The following is a 16,952-nucleotide window of genomic DNA, read 5'->3' as shown; positions in this document are numbered from 1 at the left end:
TCTCTATCTAGAAAATCCCAAAGGATCCTCAAGAAAGCTACTAGAAGTAATAAACAAATTCAGCCAAGTTGCAGGATACAAAATAAGCATGCAGAAGTCTGTGGGCTTTCTATGCACCCGTAAGGAACACTCTGTAAAAGAGATCAAGAAAACAATTCTATTTACGATAGCATTAAAAAGAACAACTACCTAGGAGTAAATTTAACCAAAAAGGTGAAAGACTTGTATTCTGAAAACTACAAACTTAAAGAAAATCTAAATAAATGGAAAGACATCTATTCTAGTTTTCAAGCTACCAGAATGCGATATACCAGAAGCAGAACAGCTTTTAGAAAGGGGAATTTACTAAGTTGCAAGTTAACAGTTCTAAAGCCATGAAAATGTCCAAATTAAGGTACCAACAAGAGGTTACCTTCACTCAGGAAAGGCTGATGAAGTTCAAGGTTTCTCTCTCAATTGGAAAGGCACATGGTGAACGTGGCAACGTCTGCTAGCTTTCTCTCCAGGCTTCTTGTTCCATGAAGCTCCCCAGGGGCATTTGCCTTCTTTATCTCCAAAGGTCTCTGGCTGCGTGGGCTCTGTCGTCACTGAAGCTTTTTCCAAAATGGTTCCTTCTTAAAGGGCTCCAGTAAGCAGCCCCACCTTGAATGGGTGGAGACACATCTCCATGGAAACCACCTAATCAAATGTTACCACCCACAATTAGGTGGGTCACATCTCCATGGGTAATCAAAAAGCAATATTGAATGAGGATTAAAGAACATGGCCCTCTGGAGGTACACAGCAGATTCAAACTGGCACAACATCCCACGTTCATGTATTGGAAAACTTAATACTGTTAAGATATCATCAATACTGCCAAAAGTGATCTACAAATCCAGTTCAATCCCTGTCAAAATCGTAGAAGCTTTTTTTTCTTGCGGAAATAAAACAGCTGATCTCAAATTCAAATTGCAAACAGCCCTGAATAGCCAAACTACCTTGAAAAAGAACAAAATTGGAGAACTCATACCTCCTGATTTCAAAACTTACTACACATTTGCTCTCTACAGTCTCGTTTGCATTTCCATAAAGGCTGGTGATGTGGCACATCTTTCGTACACTTAGCCATTGATTAGAGCAGTTGGTGCTGGCAGAAGGATAGACGTAGACCATAGAAATAGAATTGAGAATCCAGAAATAAAACCACCCATCTATGGCCAGTGGACATTTGACAAGTGTCCAGCTTCCTTCAATGGAGAAATAATAGTCTCTTCAATACATGGGGACAAATGGAAGTCCCACAAGCGAAAGAGTGAATGTGGACCCCTACCACTCATCCTGTACAAAAATGTACCTGAATAGAAGAGCTAATACTATAAAACAGGAAAATATCTTCAGTCCCCTGTAGTAACCAATAGGTTTTTAGGTTTTACTATGAAAGTACAAACAGCAACAAAAAAAAAAGCAGATAAAATGGCCTTCATAAAAATTAAAAACTTTTTTGCATATCAGAGAAAATTAAGAGGTAAGTGAAAAAACAGTGTGAGTGGGACAGGGTGCCAGGCTGTCCTGGCATTAACATTAACATTAACATTAACTCAGGACTGTTGCATGGTGCCTGCTCTGGGCCAGTTCCGTCCCCAAGCTGGGCTCCTGAGGGCCTGGACAGTTTTTGTCTTGGGTGCATCGTTCGCAGTCCACTCTGTGCCAGAGTAGACAGGAGCTCAGGGTGCTGGGCTCGCAGCCCAGCGTTATCTCCTCCACTCTGCTCGGTCTGCCTCGTGTGGCATCCTACAAAAGAGGGGCCCCCAGCTGGGACTCAGGCAAGGACACACACCTCGACCAGAAGGAGCTCAGAGGTGAGGCCCCCAGGGCAGGACGCTTCTGGGTGATGCAGAAAGGTGCTGAGCTGGAAATCCAACCGTGGACCTCAGGCCAGGGGCCTCTGCTACCAGCGGCTCCATTACTCGCTGCGTCATGGAGGTAGACCCAGGACTTTCCTAGACTTTGAAAAATGACCAACTACGGCTTCGTGACCTTTTGGCTAAGATGAAGTGTAGTGTCTGTTCTTACCAGTTTAATATCTGATCGTCCTCTGCCGAAGGATAATATATTAAATGGTTTTTGGAGCAGGGAGATGGAATAGGAGCTTGCTCCATCCACTTCACGCATCAGCTGCACCTCTAGGAATGGTGCAAAACGAACCAACAAACAAAAACGGCCAAGTAGCTTTTCCGTGATGGTACTTCATTCAATGACTTTTAAAAATTGATTAACAACCTAGCATCTCCTGCTGTCCTGACTTCATTTTATACCACAAATGGCTATTTATCCACCCACAGTTGCATTTTCAAGAACCAGTAATGAATGTCAGTTTGTTTTTGAGGTGGGGAGGGCCACGGCGGTCGGACTCATAGAACAGTTTGGAGAAGTGGTCCATGTGCAGTGCCCTTACGAAAGCGTGATAAAACACATCCAGCTCTTTCAGAGTCGTCTTATACTTTTAGTTGAAATGAATTAGTTGAAAGTAAATTCTTATGGTTTAATTCAATACTTTTTCTCCATCTGTTTAGTATGAGATCATTGCAGCAAACAACTTTCAACACAATAAAAACCTCAGTTTCAAGTAAGTAAAATAATGCCTAAAAGGGAAGGAATTTAAAGATATATGCTGCTGAAATACACTAAATAATACCTAACGTTAAGTTTTTGTATTGTAGCTCCTTCCGCAAAGTCAAATGGATATCTCTTCTCACCACCTGAGTTGTCAGCATCTGAAAGGTGAGTGCGCCGAGGGGCTGCTCTTTGTTATGAAACCCTTGCTCCAGCGTCTGTAATCCCAAGTCCTTCCTTTGGACTCTCCTGCATTTCACTTCTCATCAGAACCCTGAGCCTAAGGAACCCAAACATGCAGAGATTCATGGAACATTCCACGCTGCAGTCAAAAAGTGCCCACTCATGAGCAGTAGCTCCAGCCCCCTTGAGACAGGAGGAGTGGAATAGGGAAAGCAGAGCTGCTTGGGTAGCATCTTCCAGGACTCAGAGGGGACGGAGCAGGTGCTACCTTACTTCTCAGGGTAGAAGGGAAGCTGAGGAAAGAAAGGGGGGCTGCCTGCACATCACATGGACACGTGTGTGTGAGCTCTCAAGTGCCTGTGGAGTGAGGTGGCCTGGCTCAGTGGCTGAGAGTGGCAGGGTGGACATCGGTTCCCTGTGTTGGGTCAGCCTCCCCTCTCCTGGCAAGGCTCGGGGGCCACCAGAGCACCCAGCCGTCCTGGGGGCATTTGCGTGGTCCCTACTGGAACTTGCTGGAGCTGCAGAGACGAGGGTCTGACTTTTCTCTGAGACCACTGGCTCTGAGGACAGCCAAGCTGGCCCGGGGACCTGCTCTGTTAGAAGGCCAGCCCAGAAACGATCCAAGGCAGAGGAAAGGACAGTGAGAGCCTGTGCTGGCCGCACCGTGCGGCCCTGATCCAGCCCGAGCAGAGGAGGCCCGTCTGTGGAGCTTTCCGCTGTGGAGCCGGCGCGTTCCCCCTTTTTGTTCCTTCTTAGAATGTCTTGGGTTGTAGTCGCTTGGAGCCAAAGGTCCCAACTGCAGCCCCTGAGGCAGGTATTGGTGGTGGTCAGTGGGATCCCTGCTGTCCCTCTGCCCTCCATCTGACCCCAGCCCCTCTACGCTGCACCTGCACTCGGGAGCTCAGAGCTCTCCCTTTCTTCCCCGGTCCGTGTTCCTCTTTCTGCCCTTTTTCTCCCCACCAGGCTTTGTGCTAATTAACTGAGGCGCTCACACTTGCTGAGCACTGGTGGGCCAGGCCCCCGTGGTCCTTCTTCTGGGCAGTGAGGGTGCTGGACTGTCCCATAAAATGGGCTATTGAGAAAGGGGGGCTCAGGTGAGGAGGGCAGGGCTGGGAAAGGCTGAGGGTCAAGAGTCGGGTCAGACAGAGTGAACAGTTTCTGGGCTGTGCAGAGAAGTTTGCGTTTAAGGTCAAAGACAATGGGTTACCAGTAGAGGGTTTGAGGACGGAGGCAGGCAGGGACCCGATGTGCTGTGTTCCACAGCGTGACAGCACAGCCCTCCGGCCTGGCCTAGCAGTGTCCTGAAAGCAGAGACTTGGGGTGACTACAGATGACCTTGTTATGTACAGATGTGCTTAGAGCCGTGTCCTTTCATTATAGACAAGGCCCCGTTCGATTAACGTCTTTCGCTGTTTAACAGAGTGGAGTTGATGGAAGCTGACCTTACTCCTTCCCCGATGAGAAAAGTAAGTACAGCCATTTCCTCTTTCCCAGAAACCAGAAACCTGGTGTTTATAATTGTCCTCAGCTCTGGCAGCATGCCCATGCCTTCGCCAGGACCCTGTCTGCTTGGCCTCACCACTGGCGGGCCAGTGAGCTGGGGGAGGGCTCAGCCTGGTCCGCGTGGTGTCGCGGGTACCTCCATTCTACCTGAGCGGGCCGGGCACCTGGGCATTGGCGGGGCTGAGGCAAGCGCCGTGCCTCGGGTGGAGCGGGGCAGAGTGTCTCCGGACACCTGTGTCCTGAGCAGCAACCACAGTCTTGTCGAAGGACATCAGAACAAAGCCCTGCAGCCCAGAAAAAGAAGTAGGTCAGAAAGTGAAGGACGGTTGGGAAAGCTGCAGGCGGACAGCTCCAGCTGCAGAAGACAAGACCAGAGGAGCCCACGGTCTCCAGCAGGGAGGGGGAGGGGGGCCTTGGGCACCCACGCCCAGTGCAGGTGGGGTGGGAGGGCGCCTACAGAGAGACCACCGCAGGGTGAGCTCTCTGCCCAGTGCAGGAACAGCAGGGGACTGTGCTCTTAGCACCAGGGAAGGGCTCATTTGTGCACACTTGGCTGTAGTTGCACATTTAATCCATATTCTCCTTTAGGGTCGCACTGCAGTTGATGGCATTGTAGCCACACTGCTCAGGCATTTCGTAAGACGAGGTCAGTCTGTCATCCTGGGAGCCAGGATGGACGCTGTTTCACAGGCTCGTCCAGGAGTAGCAGGCTGGTTTCCAGAGGCATCACCAGAGCCTAGAGTCTCGGGGAAGGGGGTCAGACTTAAATATGTAACAGGAGCGAAGAGCTCCTGAAAGCTTTGCAGATGGGGGATGCCCGTCCTCAGTGGCCAGGGTCCAGACCCTTCCTGCCCACTCCCCCACCCCTGCTGTTTACACCCCTCCTGCCCACTCACCGCCTCTGCCATCCATCGCCTCCCCACCCACTCACCTCTCCCACTCTGCGTCCACACCATACCCACCCCAGGTCCAGGTCAGGCCAGTCCAGGAACCTCCAAATGGGATACACCCCTTGTCACGCCAGGAGGGCACCCCTGGACACAGCCCCTACCCTCAACCTCCATGCAGCAGCCTTTCTGGAGAGCCCTCTGGAAGCTCACAGGCTGCTGGGGTGCTCCCCTTGCCTTTGTCTGCCCCTCAGGGCCAGCCAGGACCTGGTGTGGGGTCCACATGTGGCCTCATTAGAGGCTGGGAAGTATTGGTGACATCCCTGCACCTGGTGCAATGGGCAACTGCCCAGTTTCCTTGAAAATGCACACACTTGGAGTAGGAGAGGGACACTGAAGACCGGCCAGCCAGACAAGTCACCACCACGAGGGGTTGCATTGGAAATCACAGGGCGAGACCAGGAAGCTGATCATTGTTTTGAAATTCCAAGTGAGCGCTAGACCACAAGTCAGCAAAAGCTTTCTGTAAAGGGACGCTGCAGACTGCTGGCCAGACAGCTTTGTGTCAGCTGCTTAGCTGAGCTGTTGATGTGCGAACGCCCCATGCACAGGGCGGAGACAAGTGGCCGTGGTGTTTCCAGTAAAACTGATCAAAAGAAGGCAGTGGGCTAGATCAAAGTGTACATTTTTAAAGAAAATATCGAGAACCATTTGCCCCCTTCGAGTGGGGTATGGCAAGGTTTCCCTGAGGGGGGTGCTTCTCCCTGATGCGGTGGAGTGAGCAGGTGTCAGGGTGACACCTGTGTCTACACAGCAGCTGCAGGCACGGGGAGCAGGGGTCCCACTCTCTGACCGGCAGGTCAGGTACTGCAAGCTGCTGCGCAGAGGAAAGAGTCCAAGTACCCCCAGAGGAAAGAGTCCAAGTACCCCCTGGAAGGGCTGCATGATGCGAGGGTTGTGTGGGTGCCTTAGTGGGGCTCAAGAGGGCTTCTGTTGGGGTGAGGTGCAGGCAGCCTGACCCGAAGGGGCCGTGCCTGCCTGCTGGTATGGGCCCCGGAAGACTCCAGCGCCTGGGAGCGGTGACTCAGCAGAGCCCTGCACCATCCTGCCTGCAGGCGGCCACCAGTGACAGGTTCAAGCCAGGGGGCAGAGAAGGCCCATCTTCAGGTGAAGGCAGAAATGGAGGTGAGCAGGCAGGTCTGGCCGCATGACGTCCACAGGCTCTTAAGTGAGCACAGGACTTTGCACTTTGTACAGGTGACTGGCATTGTGGGTAGTTTTCTAAAACTTACACACGTAAGTGAACACTTGTCACAGATTTCATTTAACTCATTCATTAATGAAGGAAGCCAGTAAAATGTAAAACCAGGTTCCAAGGAGAATCCAAAGAGCACACCTGCTATAGCATCTGGAATGCTGTAGCGTCAGGAATGCTGGAGGGGTGCGGACACATGCAAAAGCAGCCCCCACCCCGGAGGTGGTCAATGTCAAAGCTCGCTTGGCGCTTTGTGGACGAGAAACTCTATGTGGCCACCATTTTCTGTAAAGGAGTTTCGAGAAAAAGACACAGCCCCCCGCCCCCAGAATCCAGGACCCCCGAAGGCTTTCAGACACTGCCTGCTGTTGGCAGAGTACCCCATGAGCTCCTTGCCCACGTCACAGTCTTTCGGTTTTTCCTCTACTCAGGAGAGTCATGGATCTAGCCAGAACTTTTATTCTCTGGCATGGGGAAACGTTCTCCACTGAACAAGTTTTCACAGAGACAAAAATAAGTTGCACGTCAGTCCTGTCCTGTGACCCATGCCCATTCCGTCTGCTGGCTGCACGCAGTCACGGAGGTATTGGGGTGGGGTGGGACGGCAGCTGGCTGCTGAGGGCAGAGGGGGTTTGCAGAGTGGCCACCGCCTTTATGGAAACATCTGAGAGGGTGCCAGTAGGAAGAGAGAACGTGGGGAGGTCTGTTGTGCATTAAGGATACATCTTGAGACTGAGTCAGAAGCTGGCTGTGTGGTATCATCTCAGAGCTTGTTCTTTTGTTGCATGTCCACTCTCCCCAAAGCAACCCCTGACTTTGGGGTCACCCCAAGTGCCTCTGGCTCCTGGTGTTGGAGAGCATCTGGTCTTGCTCTTCACCACTTCGAACCCTCTGCCTGGCATAAGTGCAAAACGTGCTCTGAAGGTGGGACTCGGGCAGCCATTGGACTCCTGAGTCCAGTTCACATCCCCAAATCCTAGATGGTAACTCCCAAAATGTGCTCCAATGACTGTGCCCCTCCCGTGGTCCATTCTAGACAGAATGTCTTATTCCAAGAGGCCCAAACTGGAAGCTGTAGTAGTTAGGTTCAGCTGTCAACTTGGCCATGTGATGGTGCCCAGTTGTCCTCTTGCTATGGACTTAAATTTACCTATTGACTGATTATATCTGCGGTCAGCTAAGGGAAGTGCCTTCCACAATGAGTGGCCATTAACTTACTTAGCTGGAGGCTTAAAAGGAGGAGTCAGAAGAGAGATGGAGTGCAGAATTTGGAGATGCAGAAGGGAATCGCCTCCAGGAAAACCGCTGGAACCCAGAAGCTGGGAGAGAGGCCCAAGGGACATCACCGTTTCCCTTCCCATGCGACAGAGAAACCCAGGTATAAGCCTTTCCTCCAAGGAACTGTAAATTTTTAACTAAATAAATTCTCTTTATAAAAGCCATCCCATCTCTAGTGTATCACATTCTGGCAGTCTCAGCAAATTAGAACGGAATCTGAAGGCAGTGAGGGCGATCCCCAGCCCTCAGGCTCACCTTCCAGCCCTTCCCCCACTGCGTCCCTGCACAGGGCCTTTTCCGCAGGCCCTGCCCGGGCCCTGCCACCAGCAGCAGTTCGAGCAGTTACCCTGGTGTGACTTGGAAACCCAGGCATGTGGGCCTCGTCACCCGTGGGGGATTCTCCCCAGAGGGCTCAGGAACTTGCTCAAGAAACAGAAGTTCCTCCTTAGCAGCAGCTAAGGTGAGAGGAGATTTAACCAGTCCTGTACGTACATTAGTAATTTTTATCTGCACTTCGTGGACATAATTTTTCTCTGTTGTAAAGTTTAAAATGTATCAAGTTATTGAAGTCAACATAAACTTTACAAATCCAGGGGTGATAAGAGAGCAGGTTGGAGAGGAGCCTGGAAGTGGGCGCCAGGCAGAAGGCAGCTGTTGGAGATGGACAGGAGCGGCTGGGACGTGAGCAGGCAGTGCACACCGCACTGCGGCCCGGAGGGTGGGCACCGTCCAGTGTCCAGGCTGGTGTGAGCGGTCAAGGCACATACTGCACTGACGGTGGTCACTGTCCAGGGCCTGTCTGCTGTGTTCTGCATGCCCAGTGGACAGCAGCTCCCCTGGGTACCTGGCCATTAGCTGCAAAGGAGGAGCCCCTGGGATGGGCATGGCTGGCCAGGCCTTCTGACATGGACAGGAAGTGACAAGTGAAATGAAACTAGCTAGACGGGATGTGAGGGCAGGAACACTTCTGTTACGATGAACTAATTAAAAGCAGGCCAGGGTGGTGCAACGGTGGCTCATTGGCAGAAATCTCATCTGCCATGCCAGAGACCCAGATTCAATTCCTGGTGCCTGCCCATGCTTAAAAAACAAAGCATGCCAGCTCATGGGAATCGTCCAGAAAGGGATGACTAGTGCTAGGCTCTACAAGCATGGTGCCTGCTGCTGAGAGCGGAGTGGCCTCTCCCATCTTTGGAGGGCAGCATGCAGAGGGTGGGCTTGCAGGAGGCCCTGGCTGGCTGGCGTGTATTGAGGGCATCAGCTTGAAGTGAATGGTGGAGAAAAGGGGGTGTGGGAGCTTGTGAAGGGCTGGGGAGAGTGCCGCATGGCAGGGCTCATCTGTGAGTGCTGATGTTGGACCGTCAAGCAGTGCAGCTTTAGCAGCGTGGCCCCAGGCTCACAGCAAGACCACTCAGAACCCTTGGGTGAAGTTTTGCATCCACATGACTGCTTACGTGCCAGCATGGGTTGAAGGGCGTCTGGGTTCCACCAAGGCCTTGCTGGGGAGTGTGGGCCCAGGGGCAGGCCAGGGTGCAGAGGGCGGTCCCGGAGCTGGGTGGGAGAGTGCAAGGACCGGAGGGGCAGAGAGGTGGAGGGTCAGAGTCTCCCTGCAGGGCCGAAGGGCCTTCGGGGTGGGCGCTGGGAACCGGCATTTCAGAAGGAGCGCGGTTACTGGAGGGTCTGGCCAGGAAGAGGGCCAGGTGTGGGCAGCAGCCGGGGAAAGATGCCAGACCCGGGTGTGGCCGTGGGGGTGACCGGATGGAGGGAATGGAGTCGGCTCCAGCCTGGGCGAGCGCCCCATGCCCCCGGATTGTTGTGCTCAGGCCGCCCAGCCCACTCACAGTCCCGGTCACTGTCAGCACCGCCCCGTGTCCGTGGCCTTCGGCACCGGTGTCTTACTGTGGCAGGAATCGTGAAACCTGATGAGGAGGTTTTACTCAGAGTCTTTAAATGTCTGACTTCGGTCGGGAACTCCAGTTCTGTTCTGAAATTCTCAGCAACACTCAGGTGGCCTTGGCCGGCCGGCCCTGCCTAGTGAGCTTTCACTCCCATGGGGAGGGCAGGAACCAAGCCCCTGACCCCCAAGGCAGGAGTGGGTGTGGGCATGAAGGCTGCAGCTAGCTCAAGCCAGCATGGTAAAGAATGACCTGCTTCTTCTCATAGATGGCAGCTCTTCAATTTCACCTATTGTTTTCTTTCCACGTGACTTAGCCTGAGACAGCGGCTGGCCCCGCGAGAATCTCTTTGATCAGTCCCCCTCAGGATGGACGCATGGGTGAGTAAAATCCCCAAAGTGGAGGCACATATAAAATATATTCCTGTAAAAGTAAGGTTCTCTTCGAAGCTGTTGGACTTAGCAACAAAGCCAGAGCAGAACCCTGTGTGCCCTTGGCACGGCACTGCTGGCACGGGGATGGCTTTCCTGAGTGCTTCCCGTCTGTGGCTCTGCTTTCCCTCTGTGTCCACTTCGCCAGGCGCTGCCTGCCCCCCAGGCACCCCTGGGATCTCTGCCTCAGTGTCTCTGTGGACGTCTTTGTATTTATGACGGTGCCTGTACATCCTTAACTCATAAGCTTTTCTATTTTCCTTCTTGCCGTTGCTTCTTGTATCTCACATCTCGGACGTGTGTTTATTCTTGCCAAGATTCATATCCTAATTGCTTCAGAGGGCAGCAACTGGTGGGCATCCCTGAGATGGCCTTCCTGTCACTCTGGCCGCAGGGGCGTGCGCAGGCTTGGCTGCGAGTGAGCCCCGCAGCAGTCAAAGGGCACTGCTTACCATCCTGCGGGCCTCCTGTGGCTCCTGAGGAGCAATCCCAGCAGCCTGATCTCATTCCTTTGTAGGTAATATGTTTCTGAAATAATTTCACAATTATGAGACAGTTCCAAAAATAGTACAAGCCCCATACAGAGAACTATAGCACCCTCCCCCCACAGACACCCAGATCCATCAGTTTTAACGCTTTGCCACCTTTGCCGTGTCCTTCCGTCCAGCCATCTGTGTACCTGTCTGTGTAGCCATCATCTGTCCATCTTCTGAGTGTTTAAGAGCAGGTTGCACAGATTATATTTCATAAGCATGTAGTGCTTCCATGTATGTTTCTTGCAAACAAAGAATCATCCAGGTCAAGAAATTAAGTGTTGATGCAAAGCTTACTTTCTGTATTCCAGTTTTTCTTTCCCAGTAATGTCCTTTTGAGCCTTTTCTCCTCCATCCTTCAGTCCATCAGTACTACATATTGCATTTCATTGTCATTATATCTTTAATTTCTTTTTTTAAATTATGGAAATATACATACATCTGTGTATATTTATATACGGAGAGGCCAGCTTCTAGGGCCAGGGTCGGGAATTTGGCTCGATGTCAGATCAATTAAAAATCAGTAGTTGGGTTTACTTCCTGGTTTCCAGTTCTGTTCCATTGGTCTATGAGCCTGTCCTTGCACCATTATTCAAGGTTTTTATTATTCCTCCAACTTTGCTCTTTTGCAAGATTGTTTAAGCTATTCACAGCCCTTTGCAATTCCATGTGAACCTGAGGATCAACTTTTCCACTTTGCAAAAAAAGACTGCAAGAATTTTTATAGGAATTGCATTGATTTGTAGATTGGTTTAGGTAATACTGACATTTTAAGTCTAACATCCGTGAGCATGGGATGTCTTCCCATTTATTTAGGTCTTCTTTAATTTCTTTCATAAGTGTTGTAGATTTCAGTGAACATGTCTTTCAACGCCTTGATTAAACTGATTCATAGGTATTTTATTCTTTTTGATATTACTGTAAATTGAATTGTTTTCTTAATTTTCTTCACAGATCATTAATTTCCAGTATATAGAAACTCAGCTGCTTTTTTGTGCATTTTTTGTGTACACTGACACTTGCTGAGTTCACTTTTTATCTCTTACAGCTTTCTTGTAAATTCTTTCATTTTTATACATGAGCTCATGTCACCTGTGACTAAGAATAGGTTTCCAATTTGGTTGTCTTTTGTTTTATTTTTCATGTCTGATTGCTCTGGCTAAAACTTCTAGTACAGTGGTGACAACGGGCATCCTTGTCTTGGTGCTAATTGTAGGGGAAATGCTTTCAGTTTTTCACCATGATGTGTGGTATTTGCTGCAGGTTTTTCTCATATGCCCTTTATTGAGGAAGTTCCCTACTATTCCTAGTTTTCAGAATATTTTTATTATGTAAGGATGTTGGATTTTTGAAATGTTTTCTGCATCAATTGAGATGATCCTGTGGCTTCTCCCTTTCATTCTAGTATATCTATTACACTGATTGATTTTCTTGTGTTGAACCATCCTTGCTTTCCTAGAGTAAATTCCACTTGGTCATGGCATATCATCTTTTAAATGTAGTGCTGGATTTTGTTGCCAGTGTTTTGTTGAGGATTTTCCATCCGTATTTCATAAGGAATACTGGTCTGTAATCTCCTTTTTGGGCTGTCTTTATCTGGCTTTGGTGTCAGGGGCATGGCAGCCTCATAGATTAGGGGTGGGAATGTTCCCTTCTCTTCAGTTTCTTGGGCAAGTTTGAGAAAGGTTGGTGTTAATATTTCCTAAAACAGTTGGTGGGACTCACCAGTGGAGCTTGTGGTCCTGGGACTTTTGTCGGTGGGGGTTTCTCATGAGTGACTCTTCTACTTGTTATAGGTCTGAGGACATTTCCTGTTCCCCTCCGGTCCGTGCAGATAATTCGCATTGCTAGGACTTGAGCGTTTCATCCAGGTCCCTGCCGCTGCACGGGGTAAATTCACTGGTGCTCACCGAGCTGCGCGGCCACTTCTGCCCGCTCTTCCCTGGGGCTGCACTGGATCCCAGCACCCAAAGAGCTGATGGGGACACCCCTCCAGTGCAGTAGCTTTGGTGGAGGCGCTTGCTGCTCTGCTGTCTCTCATGTCCTCTCCAGTTGCAGTTGCTTCCGAGTAGTATGGTCGCAGCCCCACAGTGGAAAGTGTGTTGCCACAGATAACATCCATTTCCTACCTGGATAGTGAGACGTAACTCCCTCTCAGTGTCATAATGCTTTTATTTAAAATTTTCCAATGCAGACCCTCCCACAGCACACGAACTGGCATTGGCGTGCTGCATGGAGACTGCTGAGCATCCCCTGTGGCTGAAGGGCGACCTCAGGCTCCTCTCCAGCGCCTGGCCTAGAGCTCTGGGCCGCTGTCCTCTCCCAGGTTACTTCCTGCAGGATGGGGTCTGCAGGAAGTGGTCAGACACTCCTGGACCCAAGCGCTGATCTTGGGTCATGGAATAACAGCGCCTGGCCCCTGGGGTCCGGGACCCATGGCCATGTGGTGGCCTCTCACAGCACTGCCCCTGACCTTGGACGTGCTGTTGCCCTCCAGGGCCCTCCTCTGTCCACAGACGAGAATAGTTTTACACACAGACTGTCAGAGAGTAAATAGGAAAGCGTGCCAGCTGAGCGGCACATCCTTGTTCACGCTGTGCCTGCTGAGCCAGGTCTACAGCAGGGGCCCTTCCAGGAGCCTGCCTGGGTCACCTACAGACCCACAGGGCTTTCACAGGTCCCCTGCCAGGCCGTTGGGTGGAGGGGACACCCGTGCTGTGTGTGAGGCTGCCTGCCCCACGGCCGGCACCCTCTGTGACGTCCGCACCGCTCAGGGCACTGGGCGGTCACAAACATGCCCAGCTTGGCGGGCCACAGCCAGAGCCCCCCAGATGGCCTTCCCGGCCAGGGGTTGTTTTTACCTTCAGCGCTGTTGCCATGCAACCAGGTTGTCTTGCCGTCCTTCTCAGGTTGCCAGGGGGACAGAGGGAGAAGGTCAACCGAAGGTCTGGTCCCCTGCAGAATTGGGGGGGCATTGTGCTGGCGCTTCACGCCCAGTGCTGTTGTAGGTGGCAGGGACCCTCCGTGTTCCTCGTAGTGACGCAGCCTGTAGGTGAGTGTGGCTAGGCCAGCGAGACCAGGCAGGCCGGGGATGCTTGCTGCTTGTCCCTGACGCTGGCCGTGGCTCATGTGCCCTCTCCTGTCTCCTGGGTCCTGACACAGCATCTCTGCACACCTCGTCGCCAGCCTGGTTCCTGCCTGCTCCCTCCGCGGGGCCTCTGTCCCTCGCCGTCTGCTTTTGGCAGCGGGCTCTGGGACGGGAAGGTCCAGATGGCTGGGAACTGGACATGTGTGGTTTTGTGCCTTAGGTCGGCTGCCTGGGAAATGCCGCTCACCCTCTCTGATTCAGGGTCTTCAGTCATAAAAGGGGGAGGATTTGAAAGAGTATGTAGGGCCCTAACCCGTGTGGGCCCGGAAGCCGGTGCCCCACGTGCTTTTCTTCCCTCCATGCCCTGCCTCTGTTCTGTCAGAATTCTCTGCTCTGTGAACCTGCACGAGGCAGTTCTGGTATGAAGACAAGCAGTCTACTCCAGTCTCTCCTGCAGTGTGACTGACGGATGGAAAAGGACTGTGACTTTTTTAAAGAGTCTTCCTGTTAACCCAGAGTACAGCAAGGAACAGAAGCCCGGGGGGTGAAGACCTCGCCGTGGGAGCAGAGCCTGCGGGCCCACGGTGCCCACCCGCACGCTTCCGTGGTTCTCCCAGGAGCCGCTGTGCCCACAGCCCAGTGGGAAAAGATGTGTTCCCTGCTGCCCCCGGGGGAGGCCAGGCCAGGCCCAGGCAGCCCGGAGCCCCTGTGTCCGCTGAGAAGCCACTAGACTGCTCCATTCCCAGCTCCAGGCCCGAGGGACAGACTGGCAGTTAGTTGTGACGCTTTCCATGCTTTTTAAGTTTCCAGGGTGCATAAGGGGGAAGGACGAGCAGGTGGCTGTGAAGCCCCTGCTGTGTTGTCTGTTTCCGAGGTGTCGGAGGCGGTGGAGTCTGGCGGTGCAGACACTGGGGTGGGGGGTTCGGAGCTGCCGAGGCTACCCCGTCCTGCCGTGACGGTGTGTGTGTGTGCAGAGACGCACCAGGGCTGTTCCATGATGTGTGAGTGACCAGCGTGATTTCTAACCTCTGCCCCACAGGAAGCGTCTCCTCCCGCGGCCCCCAGCACCCGGGACTGATGCCCGTTCCCTCGAGCACACCCACGGCGCTCAGGTAGCACCACCCACCCCTGCTTCTCGAGAAGGCCCGGGGGTCAGAACACGGGCAGCTTACGCTCTGCCTGCCCCTCCCCAGAAACAATTAACTGTAGAAACCTTAATCGGTTTCTTTTTTAATCCTGTCTTTATATTTTGGGGGTAAGATTATATTGTAATACTTTTTATTTTCCTTCTTCTAAAGCTAAAATATGAATTAGGCACTTTTCTTATTACCAAAAACTAAAAATCCATTTATGGGCTTCGTGATATTTTATCACAGGAAGGCCAGGAGGCAGCCCCTTGTACATTTCTGTAAAGGCTGAGAAGGTAAATGTCCTGGGTATCGTGGCTATACAGCCTCTGTCACAGCTGCTCAGCTCTGTCGTGGTGCTACACAAGCAGCCAGCGTGTGAGCACGTGGGCATGGCTGTGTCCCAAGGAAGCTTAGTGTTCAAAAATGGGGTATGGGGGTCACGGTGGCTCCAAGGCAGAGTTCTCACCTGCTATGCTGGAGACCTGGGTTCGGTTCCCTGTGCCTGCCCATGCGAATAAAAGCAGGTGGAGGGCCATGTTTGCTGACCCCTGGAGCAGGCCGTGATTTACTTCCCTGTGCTCTGATTCTTAGACATTTGGGTGGCCCCTGCCTTCTCTGCCACACGTTTGGGCCTACACTGGATGGTTTTGTATGCAGAGCTCCTCAGGCACTCAGAGGCCCTGTCAGTCCCTAGCTGCTGTCCCCTGGTAGCTCCTGGCCTGCAGTGTGAGGCCAGCTCTCCCAGCCCTCGGCCATCCCTTAGGCCACCCTCCTCCACCCCAGCCCAATGGATGCCAGCCTGGCCCACTGACTCTGGCAGCTCCTGTGGTTTCAGGCCCCTGCCCCTCAAGTGGTGGCTGCGTGGGGTGCCTGCATCCCAGGATTGGATGATCACACAAGCAGAGAGGGTCTGTCAGGGAGAGGATGAGTTTGGTTTTGTCACAGTGGATGAATGGAGAGGTCCAGTCTACAGGTAGAAAAGCCGTCCTGGAGGGGCTTGGAGGCAGCCCGAGTGGGATGCCTGATGAGGATTTGGCAGCCTGGACAGCCCTATTGAGGGTCAGCAGGTGGGAGGGCAGCAGCGCTGGCCCAGAAGGTAAGGGTGAGTCTGGAGGCGACAGGAAGCAAAGGACCCATCCTTGCAGGGTCTGGTCCAAGGAAAGGTGCCCAGGAGAACCCCACCGCACAGGGCTGCTGAGGTCTCAGGACATGCCTTAAAACTAAAAGTAGCCCAGCTCGAACTATCCCGCAGCCACAGGCGTCTGCAGGTGTTAATGGTTTTGTGTGATGACTCTGTCCTAGGTTACCGTCCCTGCAGGCCGCCTACAAGGGGCCGCCACACATGCCAGCTTCCCAGGCACCCAGCCGAGCGGCCAGAGCGGACACACCCAGCTCTCTGGGGCCCCAACCAGTCTATCCCCCCCAGGCCCCGGGGGCCAGGCAGCCCCTCAGCATCCCGGGCCTCCTGCAAAGGCAGCACTTGGGCAAGTGCTCTGCTGACCTGTGAAGTGGACGCTTTGCTTGGGAAACCTCTCGGAGGACCGTGCCTTACACCAGGCACACCGCTGTGAGCGTTCTCAGAGCTGCTTGTGTGAGCATTCTGTTAGTAGTTTAGAAAATAAGGATTACTTGATTTTATACTCACTGTGAGTTTTTACATTATGACTTAAAATAAGAATTAATAATACTCTAAAGATTAATGTGGCATCTGAGTCTTTATAAATATATATATTTAAGCTAATTCTATTCCCAACTTATTTTCTACTGGACGTTTTGTTCTCATGTTCTCAGAAAGTGTAAGATTTTCTGCAGTCCTTTGAGAGGCCGAGTTAGTGTCCTTTGTGGTGACTGCCCCGCGCTGCGCCTCCAGGCCGTGTGGCACCTGTGGGGGCAGGACGAGCCTGCCCGCGGGCTCGGCCCCCTCCTCCGGCTCTTCAGCCAGCCCAGCGACACATGCGAGACAGAAAACACTGATACGGTTTCTCCTTGATGAAATAAGGAATGTGACTGAAGGAAGTCTCTTCCCGATTCCCTGGCACAGCGCGTCTGCAACATATTAGAAAATTCACTCTTCTTGATACTGTAGTCCTTCTCTAAAACTCCCGGCACGCCGGGCCCACCACCATGCCTGTCCCCACATGCCTGTCCTGTCCCCCCATACCTGTCCTGTCTGC

At 52.3% G+C, this 16,952-nt stretch overlaps 1 protein-coding gene and 1 pseudogene across 1 annotated transcript in view; both read left to right on the top strand.

Moving 5' to 3' along the window:
• RNF212 (ring finger protein 212) overlaps nt 1–16,478 on the top strand; it is an 84,308-nt gene extending 67,830 nt beyond the window's left edge. The window contains exons 6-11 of the mRNA XM_077136198.1: nt 2,556–2,608; nt 2,703–2,763; nt 4,199–4,244; nt 9,913–9,976; nt 14,688–14,760; nt 16,081–16,478. Of these exons, the coding sequence (XP_076992313.1) occupies nt 2,556–2,608; nt 2,703–2,763; nt 4,199–4,244; nt 9,913–9,976; nt 14,688–14,760; nt 16,081–16,285 (502 nt within the window). The 3' untranslated portion in view covers nt 16,286–16,478. The remainder of the gene's footprint in view (nt 1–2,555; nt 2,609–2,702; nt 2,764–4,198; nt 4,245–9,912; nt 9,977–14,687; nt 14,761–16,080) is intronic.
• Nucleotides 2,007–2,185, top strand: LOC143663778 (U2 spliceosomal RNA; annotated as a pseudogene).
• Nucleotides 16,479–16,952: the final 474 nt, after the last annotated feature.

This window comes from Tamandua tetradactyla, chromosome 19 (assembly GCF_023851605.1).
Source record: "Tamandua tetradactyla isolate mTamTet1 chromosome 19, mTamTet1.pri, whole genome shotgun sequence".
Taxonomy (NCBI): domain Eukaryota; kingdom Metazoa; phylum Chordata; class Mammalia; order Pilosa; family Myrmecophagidae; genus Tamandua; species Tamandua tetradactyla.
This window is presented reverse-complemented; position numbering and strand designations above follow the sequence as displayed.